This window comes from Sinocyclocheilus anshuiensis, unplaced genomic scaffold (genome assembly GCF_001515605.1).
Source record: "Sinocyclocheilus anshuiensis isolate Anshui unplaced genomic scaffold, SAMN03320099.WGS_v1.1 scaffold197, whole genome shotgun sequence".
Taxonomy (NCBI): domain Eukaryota; kingdom Metazoa; phylum Chordata; class Actinopteri; order Cypriniformes; family Cyprinidae; genus Sinocyclocheilus; species Sinocyclocheilus anshuiensis.
In genome coordinates, this window is record NW_015540856.1 from 48,477 (window position 1) to 69,512 (window position 21,036).

Below are 21,036 nucleotides of genomic sequence, written 5' to 3' on the forward strand. Positions count from 1 at the left end.
CACATTGTTTGCTGATTTTTACTTTATTTAAACTTTGTGTCATTTATTTATTTTATTTGACATCAATGTGTATGCCCTGCCTCCAAGCTTGTTTGACTCAAACTCAAAGTGAGTTTGATGTTGTATTTTGTTGTTGCATTCAAGCAATTGACGCTAATTTAAGGGGGTCTGAATACTTTCCGTACCCACTGTATATACTGCCCTTCATGACCAGCACAAAACCCCTTACTGTTGAGTCCTGTTTCACAGTGTGTTACATTCAAGGAGAGCATTCATTGTGGATTTAATTGTGGTGTATTGTGCCATTCACAAATGCAGTTTATTGTCATTAATGAAAAAAAAGAGGCTGCATTCTTACAACAGTGTGACACCGTTATTGATTAGCAGCGCAGCACAGGACGTGCATTTGAGATTTGCAGGGCGTTTTCTTCTTCTATCTGGTCCAGCCTCACACGTGTCTGTGTGTCCATGGGTCTCTCTGCAGTACTGGAGGTCTCCGGCACTGTTAAATGCATCTGGATGCGTGTGGATTCGTTTTGTTACAGCATTACGTCATCTGCTGGCAGGCTGTATTTTTAGCCAAGAAATGCAATTGGCTGGCAACTAATTAAATTACAGCCCTCTGTTTAGGCTGTTTGATGGATGGTCAATGAATGGCTGTTCTTCCAGCACTCCATCTGATGGCGGGGCAGGACAGGGGCGGGACAACCAATAACAGTCCAGCTGAGGAGGGAATTCACTGGGGATCCTCTGGAAAAAGACACACAGTGTGTGTGTGTGTGTGTGTGTGTGTGTGTGTGTGTGTGTTGAATCCGTGAGCGTGTTTATTCCATAGCTTGGGCACAGTGTTTTAATGACTCATGTGGATGTCGGTCAAAGATGAAATCATACTATTCCTAAAAATGGACTGGCATTATTTAATTTAAATTCAGCCGGGATGTTTGGCACAAGCGTGGCCGGATGCTGTTCGGGGCGAGTCCACACGCTGCTGTCAAATGTTTGACCGAATCACTAGCTGACTGCTCCACCCATAAAGAGATCCATCTGCATCTGCCTTTATTCCCTTTCCAACACGGGAAGGAAGGACTAAGAACAGTATTTAACACATTTAATATATAGATTTTATGAGTAGTAGCAATAATCTGTTTATTGCCTTTATTTAAACACATTAATATTGTATCAGTAAAATCCAGTATTGATCAACCCCTAATAATAAAATGATACATAAACCAATTCCATTGCATATATGTATGTATTGAATAAAGCATGTATTGAGTTTATTAAACTTGAATCTGAAGTACTTGATTTATTTTGTAATTGTATGGGTTTGTGCTGTAAGGACATACAGTATTTTATTTATGCAGGTCTTCAAAACGGTCTTACATTTTTAAATGTGAAAATTCTGCAGATATCTGTTATTGTGGCTTATTTTGTAAATTGAGGCGCCAGTCTTGAATAAAATGGTTATGTATGTTTAAAAAAAAACGAAAAAAAAAAAACTTGACATTAAGCTGTTTCATATGCTTGTCCTTTGAACTAGTAATTTAGTCACATAAAAAAATAGTTGTTCAAAAAGTTTTTGTGGTGTAAATAGTTTATTCAGAAGTAATGTTTTCATAGGCGTTCTATCAGCTTGTAACACCTTACTGAAGTCATTCCACTTAAATTAGCATTGCAACACAGTGATGTGGTAGTTTGCAACAGCAGTGCTGTGCTCAGATTAGGGGTGTGCGATATCACGAGTTTCGATCGAGATTGAAATGTCTCCACGATCTGCTTTTGAAGAAATATCGCAGTATTGCAGTTTTGCGCTACAGCACACATTCTGTCAGTTGCAGTTCTGGTGCCTCCGTCTCAATATACTGTACTATGCCACATACATTCACATCAGATGTTAACTCTGCGGTAGAGTTACGCTCACGGGACACTGCACTTCACAATCACAAAAGTACATTAGCAACTGTTTGGTTACCCACATTCTTCAAAATAACTTTTATGTTTAACAGAAGAAAAACTCCTTCAGGTAGGGCCCTATGAAATCAGTTTTATTTTTTTCCCAAATTCCGTTTTTTCCATTTACATTTTTCTGGATTACGTTTTTTTTCCCATTTTAATTTTTCTGGACTCCTTTTTAATGATTAAATTAAATTGTATTAATCAAAATCATGTTTAAGTAAAATCATGAAACTTATACACTTTAACATCAATTTATTAAAAGCTTAATTAAAATTACATGTTTAGGGCCCTATGAAATGTTTTATTTTTTCTCACCTTATGTTTTATTGCTACCATATTCTGTGTTTTGTCTATGTCTAATTATTTAAATCCATAATGCAACTTAATTCATTGACATTTATTTTTACAATAGCGTTATGAAATGTTTTTTTTTTTCTTGTTGTGTTGTCTTAAACATTTTTCTGGTTATTAAATGAAGGCATAAAACATTAATTTAATTTATCTTTTAATTAATGAAAATTAAACAAACTTTTAATTTTGCCAAACAAAGGGGATTTAATATAAAAATTGAAACATGGAATAATTTTTGTGTGATTATTCCTTAAAAAAAGTTTTAATAATTTTACTAGTAGTAGTGGCATTACGTATGTTGTATTGAACATAGTATTATATTTCTTGCACAATGTGTTCAAGTTAAACCAAACTTTTTTTTTGACGGGTTGCCATGAATACCTTTACATTTCTGTGTGTATATGATATGACGGTAGTTTTACTCAAATGAAATGGTAAAATGATCATGTACTCTCGGAGCAGTTCTGGACATGTTGTTCATGTATTTATGTCCTCATTTATTTTTTATCTTCACCCACTTTGGCCTAAATATCTTCCATTGTTTTCCATTTTTGTATTTTGTTAGCTTTAAAGGCTTTTAAAAAAAAAATTGTATTTAATTAGTTTGGCTGTACTGCTCAGACAACTTGCAAAACAGTAAAACCCAACATGACAAAGAATCGTGATTAAAATCATAAATCGTGATTTTTATTTTATTATTATTTATTTATTTTTTATTTTTTTCAAAATAATGTGCTAATGTGCCTTTACATGTCATTCAACATTGTGCTTAGGAGAGCAGTGGTCAAGTTCAAAACTTGTTTTCAAACCGCTTGTTTTCACTAAACTCTATTGCATGCCTTCAGAACATATACACTATACACATGATTCTCATCCAGAATAAGCTTTTTGTTGTCACAGTTGCCACCATCATTTCTGCAGCAACATGCATTTGCTGCTTTTGATCATTAAGACATCCACAGGTGAGGAGGTGAACATATTAAAGTGTGTTTTTGCGACTAATAGTCAACCTGGTCTTACCAATGGGCTTGATTTGACAGTTGCAGTCAGTGGAGAATGCAAGAAACACATTGTCCTTAACAGAATTCATACAGTATTCTCAGGAGCAAATCTACTACTTATGAACTTGTTTGCTTGTGAATGAATTCAATCAACACAGTTTTATTTTTGAACATTAGGTGTGCATTATTATTATTATACAGGGCTTGCAAAATCGCTAGCCCGACGTCCCGGGGCTAATGTGTTTTCCAGTCGGGCTACCAAAATGTATCACCGCCCTGCCCGACGGGCTATCTTGAACAGCGATATAAAATTCCTAACTTGATTTGCGTTGTTCACTAGCTTGTAGGGGTGAAACGGATCGTAGTTGATCATTTGCACTTGTTTCTAAGTCTTGCCGATTTAAACATTCAAGCGTTTTAAAACATTCGTGCCTATTCGGAGCTAGCGCGCTGCTTTCTGCGTGAACTCATTCAAAGCGCGCACAGAGAGCGCAGCGTTTCAGACGATGCGCATACATAGAATTGATTTCTCTTTCGCGTATCCTTGCTTCTGAATGAACACATACACACAAAATTATCTCAAAATAATTGTCTCTGCAAGTATTCTCGTAAACACAGTCGGTTATGTCTTAAGTGAACGTAAACAGAGGAGAAAGAAATCTCCTGTGCATCATTATATTGGATCCGTGCATTCGGTCTTAAAGGGGCAGCAGCCTATAAACACCTGCTGTTCCATTAGCGCCACCTGCTGTCAGAAAGTGACATTTGCGTCTCATTCACAAAGCTAAAATCAGACCATTCTGTTTTTGCTTCAAATTTTGAAATTATGCAATCCAAATAACATCTATTTAGCTTCTTTTTTGGATAGTAATTCAAATGCAGTGGATGCCTCTGATTTTAAATAGAGCACAGGCAAAGCCTTTGTTCATATGAAGAGATTTATTTTAGTTGTATATTTTTTTTTTATTGATTTGGGATTTGTTTTACAATTTCAAGTTAGTTTTATTATTTAACATTTCAATTTCACAAAGAAATATGCAGCATTTTGTCTGAGAAATAATAAAAGGACACCTTTTCATTTGTAATTCGTCTTAAATCTCATTTTATAAAAAATAAATTGTAAGGAAATTTTATCGTGTAATATGTATCGTGAATTTTATCGCATCGTAAGTTTAGTGAATCGTTACATCCCTATATGCTACTAGTTTTTGCTGATCATGCTGATTTGTCCACAATAAAGTTCAGCCGATGTCTTTTTTTGTTCGGGCTAGTTAAATTCATTTTGGGCTACCAAAACCGGAAGAATGCCTGCCCGAAGGGCTACCAGGGATTTTGAAATTTTGCGAGCCCTGTTGCCATTCTAAATTTGATGCATGATTGCTCTTTAGGTTCCATATATAAGCAGTTGTTTGATTTATCAGGTGCTTGGTTTTCTGGATGTTGTAAAACAGTGGGCAAGGATCCATCACCTACAAAGTCAAAACATTTGTAAATTAAAGATGGCATATTGCAGAGGAATATGTCATGTGTTTTCATCAATTTGGGTCATTGTTGATTTGCAAGCTAGGATTTATTCTTATAAAGTTTGGCTTTTTGCCATTTGGGGACATATCACTAATTATTCAATGATAATTGATAAAGGAAATTTTGCAAGTGTTTAGCTCTCACACATAGCGAGCCCTGTTGATTATAATTGAATCCTATGCCATATTCTCCTCGAATAATATAAAAACGATAGAACATTTGGATTACATGAGAGCATTAAGAGTTGTAGACAAGTTTTCTAATGCATGGATTAGTGCGCTTTAGTCAGTGTTGTGACTACATTATTAGAAATGGACAAATATAAATTATTTAAAAAGTATTCATTTGAAACTCTGCAAATTCATTTTTATGTCTATTTGTTATCTATACATTTTTAACATCTTTATTCCTTTTTTACGGAGGCCTTCACATTGAATATAAGCGGAAAAGTCTCATGAATTAGGAAATAAATGAGCACATTTTATTAATTTGTTTCTTTTTGTTAGAATGTAAGCATGTTTTACTAATTCTTTCCCATCTATGATTTGGGGAGAACTGGGAAAGTCAATTTCTCTTTTTCTTTGCAAGCCCTGAAAAATGTTTGCAACCGTTTGTAATCTAGATCAGTGTTTCCCAACCTTTTTTTAGTCGCGGCACCCTTTGGAAATTTTAACAAACTTGTGGCACCCTACAAAATTTATTTTGTCACAATATTTGAATTTCTAACTTCGATGTGATAATTTGAAAAGTGTAGATATTGGGTACAACAGGGAAGAACTGCAGAATAATATAATAGATGCTTTTCTGAACATTTTAGCAATTTAAAAATATTTTTTTAAACCGCGGCACCCCGGTTGGGAAACACTGATCTAGATGATCTGGATTCAGTGAACCGTTGGATTTTTATTTATAGGCAGTTTAGTCCATCTGGTGAGTAGATGAAAGTTTATTTAATCTTTAAAGTGCATGCTGATGTTTTCTGCACTACAGTTTAGCTCCATGCACCTTACTGGCTTCCAGGCCTGTTTCTGTGGATCTATAATACATCCTCAGGATTCATATACAAGATGTAATAGAGCATAGAGGACAGTGCTTCTCTTTTGAGCGATTCTATTAGTTCTTGAAGTCTTTTGGCTTGTAAATATTTTCCTTGTTCTTCAGAGATGATTGTAGACTGTCAGTGTTGTCTTTTATACTGTTATGTTGTTATGGAGATGGAGATGGTTGGCTAGTGAACGAGACGCGGTGATTGATATGGGATCAGTGTGTCTTTTTGTTGGGTGTGGAGGAGAAAAACTGAGTCAGTTCGTTTTTGTCTGTAGATAAATGCTCACGACAATGACATATGTGGACAGAGTCCGAGAGAAGATCGGAGAGATGTTTTGAGAAATCGATAGTCGCATTCATTGTTTTGTCCTGATAAAATAAGAAAGAAGATTACAAACTATATCACTTAAGTTTTTCTTTTTCAGAAATAAACTTCAGCCCTTAATCCTTTCAAACTTTCTGTGTCATCTAACAAAAAATAAACCTAAATTCAGGTGCTGTTCGTCAGTTGTACTACAAGTTTCTTCATTCTGGTAGCAGAATATTATAACGCCATGGTTTCATACCTGCACTATTTGGAGGGAAGAATGTTTCCTAGTGTTTAAACACAAAGCTTAAAATCCCACAGAAGATGAAAGTCCTGGACCTACAGAAAACAAGGTAATCTAAAACCGTTCTAAGAGTTAAAACTAATTCTTTCTTTTAGAGTTTGGTTGGGAAGAGAGATGGTGGCAATCCACTTTCACAGTCTCACACACACACACAGTCTCACACACACACAGTCACACACACACACACACACACACACACAAATAATGCGGGGAAACTGGATAGTGGTCTGCTGAGGGGGAAACAGTTTCCTTTGTCTGCTCGCATGCATACCTGTGTCCTGACATCAGTGATGGAGAGACGCCACTGGTCCAGCCTACATTAATTCAAGCCCCAGGCCAGTTTGATTGGTTAATTATTCACGCCACAAACTCGATGAAAAAGTGAAGCCAGTCGAGAGCAACACACTCCTCAATCACTTCTCATGTCAGCTTTTTATGCTGCTTGTCAGAGTGGTGAGACTGGTTGCTAGAATTAGTGTCTTTTAGTGTTGTCAAAAATATGATTTTTCGATACATAATGATACTGAAATGTTTGAGACCGTTTCAGTACTCATTTTCCACACTATTGATATGCCATCTGTGCTCTCATAGTCTCTCTTCTTTCTGACAGCAAGTTGACACACACACACACACACCGTTGTGTATGTATTGTAATTATATAAGCATATAGTCCGTTGTACTGCGTGTTTTTAGAGTGAAGCGTGTCATTGGATTCTTGTGATCCAGTGTTTTCAGCTGCTCAGAGTGGCTCGGTTCACACAAAATAAAAGTATCTCTATGAGACTTATTTAACATTGGTTACTATGGCAGCAGGTTTACAGTTATTTAGTATGAATTTTATAAAAGTTTTTAAAAGTTTTAACAATGTTGTTGTGTGTTTTTGTCACTTTTATTAGGCTTTTGTGTGTGTATGTGTGTCCATATAGCTTTTATTAAATATTATTTCAGTTTTTGTTATTTTAGTACTTCAATGTAAACACACACACAAAAAAAAGGAGAAATCTTTCCTGAGCAACTATATGAAAAAAATGTTTCAAGGTTTTTTGTTTGTTTGTTTGTTTTTATATTTTATGTTTTTTTAGTTTTTAGGTTTAGTTAATTATAGTAACAATGATAGAAACTTGAGCTTCCCTGCAATTTTCCACCATCAGGGTTTTGAGAGATTAACTCTTTCAACTGAAGAAATTAAGTCATATTTATTGTAATTTTTACTACTCTAAAGTAAAATAATATAGTTATTAAATATTCATTTTTTACAGTGCAGTTATATTACAATAGTAGTATATTTCTGTTTAATAATAATAATAATAATAATAATGCGATTATTATTATCATTACTATTATTATAGTTTGAATTATATACTGTTCAAATTTTACCCCATGGTATTGAATATCAATATTTTTTAAGGTAGTGTATCAAAGTTAGAAATTCCAGTTTCTTGACCTCACTGGGCTTTAACTGTCCCTCCAGAGCGCTCTGTAGCGTCTGGGCCAATCAGACACACAATTTTTTTTTAGTTATATTTAACAAATACTCTGTAACACGCCTCAGTTAACAAGCCATATGAGGGTCTATGGACCCTTCCCCCGAAATGCATCTAACACCTCAGAAAGGCAGAACAGGCCTCTGGACCCATGGCAACCAATGCTGATATCACTGGTTTTATTGCCCAAAGGAATGCGGGCAGAGAAACTCACAATTAATTTACCCTTAGGAAAGACACACAATGCCCATAAAAATGGACTCTGCTCTAATTAATTCATAGAAAAACCTTTCTGTGAATGAACACACATCTCCTCAGGACAGTGTGTATACCATTACTGGTCTTGTATATTTGTCTTTTGAATTGTATTTTGTTTTGTGTGTGTGTTATGATAGATCACTAGTTAATATAACCCCACCGATACCATGTTTGGTCTCTTTGAATTTGTCTTCTGATGATCTAAATGAGCATTTATATTATATGTGGGTACATAGGCAATATATTAGTGTTCTAAGAATCTTTAGTAATTTTGATTCGAGTTCCATATGCAAATTACCATGCTCTCACACAAAGGGTCATAAAACTCCCCAGTATTTCCAACCTCCCGCTTGGAATTTCAGCCTTTCTCATTGGACAAGCCCAACCTGAGAGGCGTGAATCTTCTCAGACCTTAAAAGACTCACGCACAGTTCCGCCCATGTTCGTTCTTGTTGTTCTTCTTCTGCTAAGAAGCGTGTTGGAGCCTGAGCCGGTGCGGGCGTGCCCGGTGGGCTCCAACACATAGCCAGTCAGTCTGCGGTTCGGTTAGATTCTGAGAAGATGTGGATGTGAGCTAGAACGCTTCTAAGGACACCCTAAGTCTGTGCCAGGCCTCGTGCCTAGTCTTTCCATTCATCAAGATCCTCTGACTCAAAATGGTTCTTTCTCATCACCTAACTTCAGCCAACCTACTGGAGCCCCAAAGAGCATCAGGACTCTCTTTCAAACAGGCAAGACGTGCAAGTATCAAACTTAGTCTTTTATTAATTGACATTTTTCAAAGGTGTGTTTGAACTAAAAAACTGATGTTTCCTTCAGACTGTAGATCTGCTGAAAATCAAATGGTACCATTCGTGTTTTTATTTCTCTTCTCTTTACTGCTTAAGCGTTAACCCTTTTTCCTATGCCAACTGTATGCATGTGTGTGTGTGTGTGTATGTGTATGTTAGACTAGTTTAAGTGTTTATGTATTTAATAAAGTCTTACTTGTATCACACTTGACGTGGTTCATTGTTTGCTCATAACTGGAGTCCCTAATCATGCAGATTTTTGCTACATGCTCTGAGTAGTATTGTACAGTAAGCAATTTATTTGCCTTAACCAGAAAATTTACGTTCTTAGAATTGACAGACAGTTGACACTGAGAGGTCAAGTAAATACTTACAGCGGATCTAAATATTTATAATTAATTATAACTAGTTATAATTAAATATTCATATTTCCCCTTTGAGCTGATTCGCTACAGCTCCTAAACAAAAATACAAGTGCAGAGCCCTGCGTAGTATGCTGGGTGCATGTGATATGTCTCCTGGTTATTATGAATTGGATTCTTCTTCTGCAGTCCACTTCCTGTGTTGTTTGTGTGCAGCTGTTAGAGGAAAAGCAGGTCTAGAGTATCAGACTCAGTTTACAGTGTGAATGTGGAACAAAGAGCGAGGCTTACTCACACATACAAACACTTCTCAGCGTTTCACCTCCAACTGCTCCTATCTTTGGCCCGTGTGCTCGAGCCTCCCGATGAAAGCTTGGCCTCTTGCTTTCATCCAGACCAGAACACAGCCCTCCAGTTTGGCAAGAGCGGCTTTCACACACACAAACACATCTGAGCTCAATCGCATTGCTGTGTTTGCAGCCAAATTAGAGGCCAGTTTTAGCTCGGTTGCTTTTCATCCCTCCCTTTCCCAGTGCTTGTCAATGTGATTCCTAACGTTGTCATATTTCTCTTTACGCAGATGTGAAGAAGGACTGGTCAGATCATGCGCTGTGGTGGGAGAAGAAGAAGACCTGGCTGCTAAAGACGCACTGGACGCTTGATAAATATGGCATTCAGGCTGACGCCAGGCTGCTCTTCTCGCCGCAGCACAAACTGTTGCGCCTGCAGCTGCCCAACATGAAGCACATGAGGGTGAAGGTCAACTTTTCTGACCGCGTCTTCAAGGCCGTCTCCGACATCTGCAAAACCTTCAGTGAGTGCTGTTGCCTTCCCTAAAATATTACTCCACTTTTTCATAACTCCATTAGCCTAAATCAATCTCCCCACTGGTCGTGAAGAACAGTAAGTCAGGATAATTGTGTTATTTTGCTATACATTAGAGTGCATTCACCCTTCAGTGCTGAGAACAGATGTAGGCTTTGGTAGAGAGATGGTGCTAAATCAGAATACAGCGACCGTTTAAAGGTCCCCTTAAAATGGACTGACAAACACAATTGTTTTCATGTGCTGATGTATTTCATATTGACCAGTCCAAGGGCACATGCTTTTTAAAAAGCCAATAGACCAATTTAGAGTAGACGTCACAGTTACGTCACTTGCAGCTGCGCACGCATAGTGGTTGCAGAAAAACACTGGGAACAAGTGGAGGTAAATGGGTAAAATCCATGGAATAAAAGAAAAAAATATTTTTGTGCCTTTTGATGTCAAGATCGGAATGCAAATAATTTTGATAGAATACTGTCGTCATTTGAAGCTAAACGCAGACGTTTAAATGGACATACTATGGATGAAATCTGCTATGATTACTCTACTTTTAAAGCATAAATTCGATTTAAACAATAGGTCTACATAATATTCACATATGCTGTTCATAGGGGACGTATTGTATTAGCCCTACAGTTACAGCATGAAATATTATTTAAACCTTACTATTAACATTTTTACGTAACATTTATTTACTTTATCTCACAATTCTGACTTTTTTTTCTCGAAAATGCAAGTTTATATCTCCTAATTCGGACTTTATATCTCGACTTAACTCAAAAATAGTCAGTTTGTGAAATCTGAGGGAAAAAGCCAGAAGAGCCGAGGGGAAAAGAGAGAATGACGAGTTGTTTTTCCTTATTAGAATTGTGAGATATAATCTCGGAATTGCGAGAATAAAGTCAGAATTTTGAAATATCAAATCAAATTTACCTTTTTTTTAATTCTTTTATTCCATGGCTCCATAGACTGCCGCTTGAAAACCGTCATTTTCTGCCTCCAGATAGGCTCCGCCCACAAAAACCGACATCTAATCAATATAATTTATAATATTTTTAAACCTAACTATTTTGTACTGTATCCGTGAAATTCTCTAGCCGTAAAGGCTATCTCTCCCGGGTTTTCTGCAGCCATGATGCGCGCGAATCCTGAATGTTTACAAACCTATAATTGGTCTATAGCCTTTAGTTTTGTCACACCCCAGCTAATGTTAGCCTACTAAAAACTATAATAATAAAAAAAATATTGTGAAACAATGCATTATGCAATGATAAACATTTAAAGCACTAGTGTGCCATGTTGTAGTCACTAGTGGTCATTTCATATGGGTTTTTAATGGTTGATGTGGATCATCTTAGAGACGGATGATTGATATAATGTCAATATATATGATTTCAGTCAGTTTAATGCTAATAAAAACAACAATTATTTTGAAAGTTAAACATTTTGGTAAAAAATGTTTTTAAACTTGATATATATATATACACACACACACACACAGGGTTCGTACGGTCACGAAAAAGTCATGGAAATTTAAAACAGCAATTTCCAGGCCTGGAAAAGTTTAGGAAAAATAAATAAACCCAAAAGGTTTTGGAAAGGTCATGGAAATGTATTTCTCAAATCTCTGTATAATAGAATTATGTTTAATCAGGTCCTGTATTTCAGTGTGGGATTGCTCATATATTGCATACTTTGCATAGTTTTACTCATTGCCACAGCTTTCAAGTTTGAAATGAGGGGAATTCCTGCACACATTTATTCAATACAGCATGTAGGTTAGATGAGTAAATAAATCCACACGGACTGTCAGATTAAATCAGTCATATGAAAACAGCATGAGTGATTCAGCTGTACCTCGTCTTCTCTCTTTCACTCAAAGTGGCTTCACATGTCGTCTGCACTACAAGAGACTTTCACTCGCGTTTCGGGACAGTTGACAGAACGGTCACTTGCCTATTTAGGTCAATGTTACAATGTCACAAAAGTGTATCATTTGCACATTTTTTGAAAGTCTTTTTAAGCCATTCAGTACTCGCATGCTCCAAAGGCAGTTTTCTGTGCACTCACAGTCACATCCAAAGCGCACGCGTATAAAGCCGCTTCGAGTATCATATCGAGTTATTTTTCGCAGCTTGTTGCACTTAAGCGCCAAAATACACACAAAATGACGTCAAAATGGCGAGTATCCTCGTTTAATCTGTTTTTAATTTAATTTATTTTAATAATTACATTTATTAAATTTTTGTATATGTTTGTACCTGAACACTAGTGTTAGACTGAAACAGTTTCCAAAGCGAAATTAATGTCCTGAGTTTAACTGATAATATTGGTTAAATAAATTACAATATTCAGTGATGTGATATGTTCTCTGGAGTAACGTCTGTCGCAGTTGCAGTTTGTACTTATTATTAAAACATATAGAAAGCAAACAAGTAGCATTAATAGTCATTTATTTTAGTTAACATGCTATGATAAATTTGAACAGATTTTTATTCTTATCATAAAATAATGGAACATTAGGTCATGAATATTGCATCAAAAGTCATGGAAATGTATTGGTGTGTGAACCCTGTGAGTGTGTGTGTGTGATGATTGTGTGCGCGTTTTTGTGACAAATGAGGACATAAATTTGTATAATGACAAAGGTATAACATAGGTATTACAAGGAGAAGGTGACTTTTCAGGACATTACCCCATGTCCCCACTTTTCAAAACGCTTATAAATCACACAGAATGGAGTGTATTGAAAATCTGAAATAGCACAAAGTTTCCTGTGAGGGGTAGGTTTAGGGGTAGGGTTGGTGTAGGGCAATAGAATATACGGTCTGTACAGTATAAAAACCATTACGCCTATGGGATGTCCCCACTTTTCACAAAAACAAACCTGTGTGTGTATATATACACAAATGTTTTTTTTTTCATAATTGTGACATATCCAAGTGAAGCAGCTTCTTGAATAAGAAAAACAATTTGCTTTTTGAAGATATATGCATTCAAAATGTACAGTCTCTCTACTAGGGCTGTGCGATTAATCGAAATCGAATCACAATCGCGATTTGAGACGTTGCGGTTTGCTAATTCAGAGCATATGCATGACTGTCAGCCTTAAGTGGCAGCCTTACTAACCAATAGAGTGAGCGCACCTCCGTTCTCCTCAATCAGCACTGCTCTAGCCAACTGTGTAAACGCCCACCATTATAAAAAAAAAATAAAAACAGAAAGCGGGGGGCAGAGAGAGAGTGTGTGATTATGGCGTCTACAGGGTCAGATCGATAGTTAGGCAAATTAATACTAAAGAAAAACTTATGTAATATGAGATTACTTCGGCTTCGAAATGACACACACCAAACAAAAAAGGTAACGTTAATTAGCAAGAGCTGTGTCACAACACCAAGAGCTCCCTTATCGGTTCTGCTTTCAGTACTGGAGAATAAAAGATACATTATTAGATGTTTTTATTAGTACATGAACGTTATCTTGGACATTTTATCTCCCCAACAGATTCTAATTTGAAAGAAGTTTATGTTCGCTATTCCCAATTCAGAAGACCGCGCGCACAGCCTGCATCTCTGAATGCTTCTCATACTCGCTCCTCTCTCACGGGTCTCACGGAGGAGCCGTTTACACTTGCCGCACACACGCAGCCTGTCTCGTAATGCTCGGTTATGGCCCTTTCACACAGGACGCGACATGCGCTGTGCTCAGTGGCGTAGCGTCTGGGCATGCAGGGTATGCAGGTGCATATGGGCCCAGGCAGTTTGGGGGCCCGCTGAGCACAGAGGAACTTTTAGTTGAAACGAGGGAATGAATAGAGCCCTGCACGGGCCCAGACCTTGTCTGACAGCTTATCAGAATTCTCGTCCCGAGTCCGACTGGATCCCCTGTCTTTTTTTCTCTCTCTCTTCCCCATACACAGCACCTGTTGCAGCCATTACAATATTTCAGTTTTAGTTTTTAATGGCACAGTGGTCATATTTATTTTCGTTTGTTTAAGTTAATTTAGAAATATGTTTGGAAAATTCTATGTTTGTTAAATTCAAGTTTTTGTTTTTTAAAGGAACGACCAAGCGGCCAGCGGCAGGAAGCGCGATGAGCATATGTTTGATCAATTTAGCCTTCTTCTCAAATCAACACGACTTGCCTAAAATAAAATCTATGGATTAAAAAAAAACACTTCATGCTTTTCACCATATTAATAAAAAAATGTAACCTAGATAAATGTGTGCTATTAGGCGCATATCTGATCGTTTGTGCCGAGAGTGGAAGCTGAAGCGTGCTTTGCTGGACATGGAGGCGCCAGCACGATCTCTCTCACTTTTTTTTTTCTTAATAACAGTGGTAACTAAAAAATACACTGTCATTTTTGCTCATAAAGGTAAGAGTATACATCATTCGGAACTGCAAAGGTCTACTTTTATTTGTGTGCACTCACAATATCAACAAAACGTAAAAAAACAACTTTTGTAAAAAAAACTAACAAACAGGAAAACAAACAGGATGCGCATTTTGCGTCTCTGACTTGAGCAGGAAAACAAAAACTCATTCATAATGTAATCCGTAAAGAGACATTTCTCTTTAAAGGTGCGTCCAGTTGAGGAGATGGTGAGTCAGGATCGTCAAATTCATCTTTGTGACACTGACTCAGAAAACACTAGTTTATTAACAAATAATTCAAATATCCCCTCACTATTTTTTATTATTTTTATTTTTATCTTTTTTTGTTGTTGTTTGTTTGTTTTTTGGCTGCTGTGCCAAAATTGTGTTTGCATTCAGTACAAATAGCCTACGGCGGCATTTTAGTGCCACGTAAAAAAATAACGAAATAAGATTAATGTCATAATATTTTAGGAATATAGTAAAAATTACGATATTATATTATATTGTTATATTGTGTGAAGTTAATGTGAAAATTCCACCTATTCTCCGCCAAAACAAAAAAAAAAGTCTGTGGCATCCAACCTGTCATTCTTCACATTTAACATGAAAAACAGCAATAAAACGTAGACTTACTGACGTTTTTTGAAACTCTGATTGGTCGATTTTATGAGACATTTGTTTGTATTAAATTGTTCAGATTTTTTTAACATGCATTCAAATAGTCATGTTTATTTCTTGCTGCAAATATTAAAGAGGAACATATCATTGATTCATATGCCACTACTGGCGAATTATCTACAAATTAAAGAGCGTAAAAGCACTTTTATTCTATATATTTTATCATAAAATTGAAAGTGGGCACTTTGTAATAACAAAGCACAAAGCTGCGATTATTGGGTGGCTTGAGTGCTACAACAGCTTGTGAAGCACGATCCATGTAACGTTATTTACTTCAGAAAAATCAACAATAGGGCCTAGGTTAAGTTAACCGAGTTGGACGTTTGGGGGGGCCCGTACAAATTTTTTTGCATATGGGCCCAGGGCTGACTTGCTACGCCATTGGCTGTGCTAGCCGCTGGGTTCAGCGCAGCCCTTGAGATACAAAGCGATTTGCGCTACGCTGGCCAGAGCGAAATAGGCAGAGTTTTCAAAACATTTACCGGGAGTTCTATTTGGATGCCCCATTTCTATTGGTCGCGCGGGTAATCGTCACAGAGCACAGCGGCAAAAGTTGAACAATTTTGAACTTTGACCGCGGCGCGCGCAAGCTCACCCATGTGCGTCCGCTGCATGTGCACTTTGGTCAACTCAGCAACAAACTGTCCTTGCGCGGCGCAAGCCATTGAAATTAATGGGTTTCATAGCGCAGCGCTGCGCTTTCCGCGTCCTGTGTGAAAGCCGCTCGCAGCTCCACACTGCAAGTCTCCACGAGCGCATCTGGCAATATGGACGAGGCTTGACGCACGCGCGCAACCTGTGTCAACTCGCACCTGGCTCCGCGTGTAAAACAAGTGTAAATTCAGTCTAACTGCTTTGCTAATTTCACTTGGATGAAATGAAACATTCAGCACATTTTCCACTTGTTCTTAAAATCCCAAATAATTATAAATATAAATAAATTAGCCTATGTAACCTATGTAATACTTTAATAATTGACTAAAGTAATAAAGTTCTTTATTTACACAAAATAAACTAATCTTTCCTGTGAAATATTTAGTAATTAAGTAAATTCTGTAAAAGTAATAATACCATTATAATATTCCCTGCTGAAAAAAACAATATAACCCTTCCCAAAACTCAATAGAAAATTTAATGGATTTAAGGGTTATAATGGGAATTATATTGACTTTAATGTAAACTATAATTGTGTCTACTGGTATTTGATGGATTCTATTGGTGGGATGTAATCTGGCAGATGGGAAACAATAGAACAACAGTAATTCCTATTGGAATACTGCCCAAAACACACTACAAAAAGGAATTTTGTAATTGTTTTAATGGAAACCATAGGAGTTTCTGTGATGGTTTCTATTGTTTTTTTCAGCAGGGTAACGATACCCATACTGTGCTGCACACTATTGACAATATTAAGTTGAAGCTTGACTTTGCAAAATTAAAATCGCAAATCAAATCACAATCGCAATATCAGTCAAAAAAATCGCAATTGAACTATTTTCCCCAAATCGCACAGCCGTACTCTCTACCACCAATACAGATTATTTCTGATGACATCATTCAACACATCCGCATCCGGGATGAGGGGCGGTTCAGATAAATATGCTTTCTGTTGGAGAAAATTACGTCTGTTTTCACATCAGTGGCACGTGAACCACCACAGCACACACACAAGTCCACAGACAGGATGACATACAGTGGATGATATGCATGCGTCACACAGACCATAAAATGTATCCAACCCATCTGAATTCAATGCAGAATACTGTAAGTGCAATGGAGAAGATCAGATGTCTCAAGCAGTTAGCTTCTGGATTATAAACAGCACTGACATGTAGAAGAGATAATGCTGGTGCCATGCAGCAACATAAATTACAAGCTTTCAAACTACACATCATAATCATTCCTAAAAATGATCACAGTTTTTTTCTGTAGTTACAGTCTCATATTAAATCTAAAGGGGGGATCTTTTAAAACAACTGTCACAATCTGTTAGATGCAGCTTTGTCACACTGTGGAGCTCTTTGATCCCACCCTGACTTATTGTTTCAATCAGAAATATGTCAAAGCATCGAGAAAAACTGCTCCTCAAATCACTTCACTAGAACTTTAATACAAAAACAATGTAAACACGCAGGATGCAACAATACCTTAATTACACCTAAGAGTACTTTACTAGCCAAAGTATCCCTATACCAAGTATCATAGTGATAGCACCTATAATATATTGTTATTATGAATATTGGAATATTATTACCAAAATAGTAGTTCTGAATGTATGTTAATTAATTCACATTCATACAGCATTGTGAGTTCCAGTTAAACCGGTCCTAATATTCACAACAAACCTGAAGGAAGAATTGCACCACCAAAAAATGTCATTTTAATTTTAAATTCGAAGTTATGTGTTCAATAACTAATGTGAGCACATGGAAGAGCTGCTTGTGCGGTTTGCTGTTTAACATGCATTAAGGGGCAGTTTGTGTTCTTCTAGTCCATCTGCTCTGATTGTTGGTCTGTGTACACATGCATCAGACGGATATTGTGTTTGCTGTTACGTCTTGTTTTGTTTACAGCATCTCAAGCCATGCGCTTCTCTTCATAAGGTGCTCACAAGTTGTCGGTTTCATTCTGTTGAGCTCTTGTGTTATCTGTAAATGGACCTAATGCAGAATTTGGCTCAAATAGTACATGATGGTACATGATGATGCTGATGATATTTACTACTGTGCATCATTGTACTACCATTTGGAAAATACTGTGGCACTGCTGTTATTTTGAGGATCAGGGACGGCAATGAGACCGTAAACCCCGGTATACCAGTAACTAATAATTCAGTTTGTTAAAGGTACACTTGACCACATTTCTTGCTTTTTGGTCTTTTGACTGGTCTTTATTATTTGTTAAACACACTGATCTGTATTTCGTAGCATAGATAAGACCCAGCATGCCCTTGAACTGCTCCAAATCCTGTTTCATAAACAGTTCTTATCAGTGTAACTGGCTGATGGTAACTTTTGTTGTGTCCATATATAGAAAACAAGGTCTTATGAGCACTTACAGGTTGAATCCTCTCCCTGTCAATATCTGCAAAAAAAGTATTTCGACCAGAAAAGAAGTCAGATGACCTCCTCTCTCAAATTGATTTGAATTGATCCCGACTCTCTCTCTAACTCACAAACACAAAAATAGCATGAAATGTTGGTGTTTACATTTATTATTTATGTGAATACTTCAGTAGGTCAATAGGATTTAGTTTTGAACGTGACCAAAATAAAAATTTGTTACTACACCATCACTAGAACATTTCCAAAGCAAAAGGCTGCATTTAAACAGCAAGTCTTAATGCACAGATCCGATCTTTTGACCATATACGATTTTTTGGTCCACCTGTTTTCTTTCACTTTAGACACGACTAGGGCTGTGTTCAATACATCGATACGATGATGTATCGACACATACTACTTGACGATACGGGTATCAATACTGCAACATGTGCGCAGCAGTTGGACCGCACTTAATTTGAATACAAGAACAGCGTTTAAAATAGAGTGGAAAAGTGCAAGTTTTCTAAAAAAAATAATGAATAGAGTATAATATGTAGGCTACAGCAAGGTTTAATCTGGCCGCAGAGGAACACAACCTGGGTTGCCTGATATAAAGAGACCGAAAATCCCCCGAAACAGAGCTTCACACTTGCGCAATACAGAAATATCTGCTAAGTGTGTTACTTATTTTTGGCAACGTGGCAACGCTGTGCACGCGCTCTCTCTCTCTCCACTGTGGATAAAAGCGCTGGCTTTCTGAAAATACCAGTAAGCTTGCAGTTTAGCAATCTCCACTTTGATATTCTATTCTCAGAAAAGTGTAATTCATCAAGTGTTCATTTACGAGAGAGAGACTGTGTATGAATGAATTACCTCAGTTTTTGCCGCGTTTCTCTATTAACAGTGAAGCTGTGGCTTTAATTGCTTCAGAAACGATGTTACCAACTCTTTGCTGAAAAGGATAATGTAGCTCTTCAGCGGTTAAGCTATTTTATTGATAAGATTGCTGCTGAATGTCTGTGTGTGCATGCAGCGCGATCTGTGTAAGTGAATGAATGTGTGCGCGTGAGTTACAGTGAAGACAGCGCATTAGTTCAGAACGCTTCTAATTTTTATTTTTATTTTTTAAACGTAGAGAGCGTATTAATTTGGGCAATGATAACCTACCAGCAATGTAAAGATGATTTTATTAATATATTAGAATGAGTACATTACAATATAAATTTAATAGAAAGAGTGCATTATTATTTATGGGCTTAAAAACAAGATGCAAACAATCAGAATATTGTACCTGGTGGGAATCTTGTACCCTGTGCCATTTCCTATACTGTTATACTGTGGTACAGTTATGGAGGCCCTTCATAATGCAGAGGTCAGCTACCTGCTCTGCCTATAGTTAGCAATGGCCCTATAGTATGCAGTGTTTAACAAACAGCTGTTTTACTAAATTCTGCTGAGGTGAAATTTAGTGCAGTCCCGTATCATGGCGTCTGGTTTGAGATACGTATCGTATCGTCACTTTGCTGGCGATACAAGCAAAGTCATGATACAATTCTGAAGTGAAATAAAGTAGCGCTGTAAGATAATATTTATTTGAATGAATCCGAATGAATTAACGAGAGAAAGGGAGAGAGAACTGGCGAGCAAGTATCTTAATAATGAAGCTTATCACCTCATTGCTGATAAATTCAATGTAGCTTTTAATAGCAAAGCTGTTGTATTTATAAAATTCACGGGGCAGGGGTTGAAAACCAGCTTGTGAATGTTGTGCAATTTCTTACCTATATATAAAGTTCCCACCTCAATAAAATGTGGGCGCATACATACGCATTAAAGTGTAAATATTTATGGGAAAACGTGTCGACCCTCGCATTGTAATGGTGGCTTGGAGTTCTGAGGGGAATCGGATGTGTGTGTTTAGACGTAGGTCGGATGTCTAGATATCAGGTATGTGTCTGATTTAAAAACACATTTGGAAGTGGCTCAGATCGGATGCGAAAAAATCGGATCTCGTGCAGATTTTTGTGTTTACACGTGTGCAACAAATTCCGATCTGTCAGATGTGAGCAAAAATATGTTGTGCCAGTTTAAACGCAGCCACAATGAAGTTAGTTCTGAGAAAAGCTCCAGCATCATTTGTTTGCAGTTGACACTTGATTTTGATGTTTTATTATCTAATGCAATGGCATTCAGATATTTTTAAGTGTCCAGATACTTTTGGGGACCTCTATGTCTTGTAGAGTGTGCAGAGTAGTTAGGGATGAGGGACAGGAAGTTTACAGCAGTCCAACTGGCAGCAGCTGCAGACAGCCAGTGAGACAATGATCATCCAGCTCACATATGCTGTCTCTCTCCGTCTCAGCTGCCAGAGAAATTGGGAGTTTCTTCTTCATTAGCTGAAATCACATGGACATGGTCATGCAGCCGGAGTTTGCCTGTGATGAGAGAGCAACCCTCTACATTGCGAGTAAATCACTCGCATATGCGACTAAATCTTACTCTGGGCGACTAAATGATGTCTAATATTAGCCAATGACTAATAAATTCTCAGATTTTACTCGCCAGTGTGTGCGCGCTACATGTAAACGATATTCTTTTTTGTATTTTGCTGTCAAAACAACGGAGTTCCTTTGGAATTCTTCAACGTTTAAGAACTGCCGCTTTCTCCGGTAGTGGGCGGAACTAATGTGCAAACGGCAATCTCATTGGCTGGCGCTCACCTAT

At 37.2% G+C, this 21,036-nt stretch overlaps 1 protein-coding gene across 4 annotated transcripts in view; it reads left to right on the plus strand.

Annotated features, from left to right (window-relative positions):
- The window catches only part of LOC107687831 (fermitin family homolog 2), a 75,343-nt gene that overhangs the window by 19,954 nt on the left and 34,353 nt on the right, over positions 1-21,036 (plus strand). For all 4 annotated transcript variants that reach the window (XM_016485302.1, XM_016485304.1, XM_016485305.1 and 1 more), the window contains exon 3: positions 9,966-10,199. In XM_016485302.1, the coding sequence (XP_016340788.1) occupies positions 9,966-10,199 (234 nt within the window). The remainder of the gene's footprint in view (positions 1-9,965; positions 10,200-21,036) is intronic.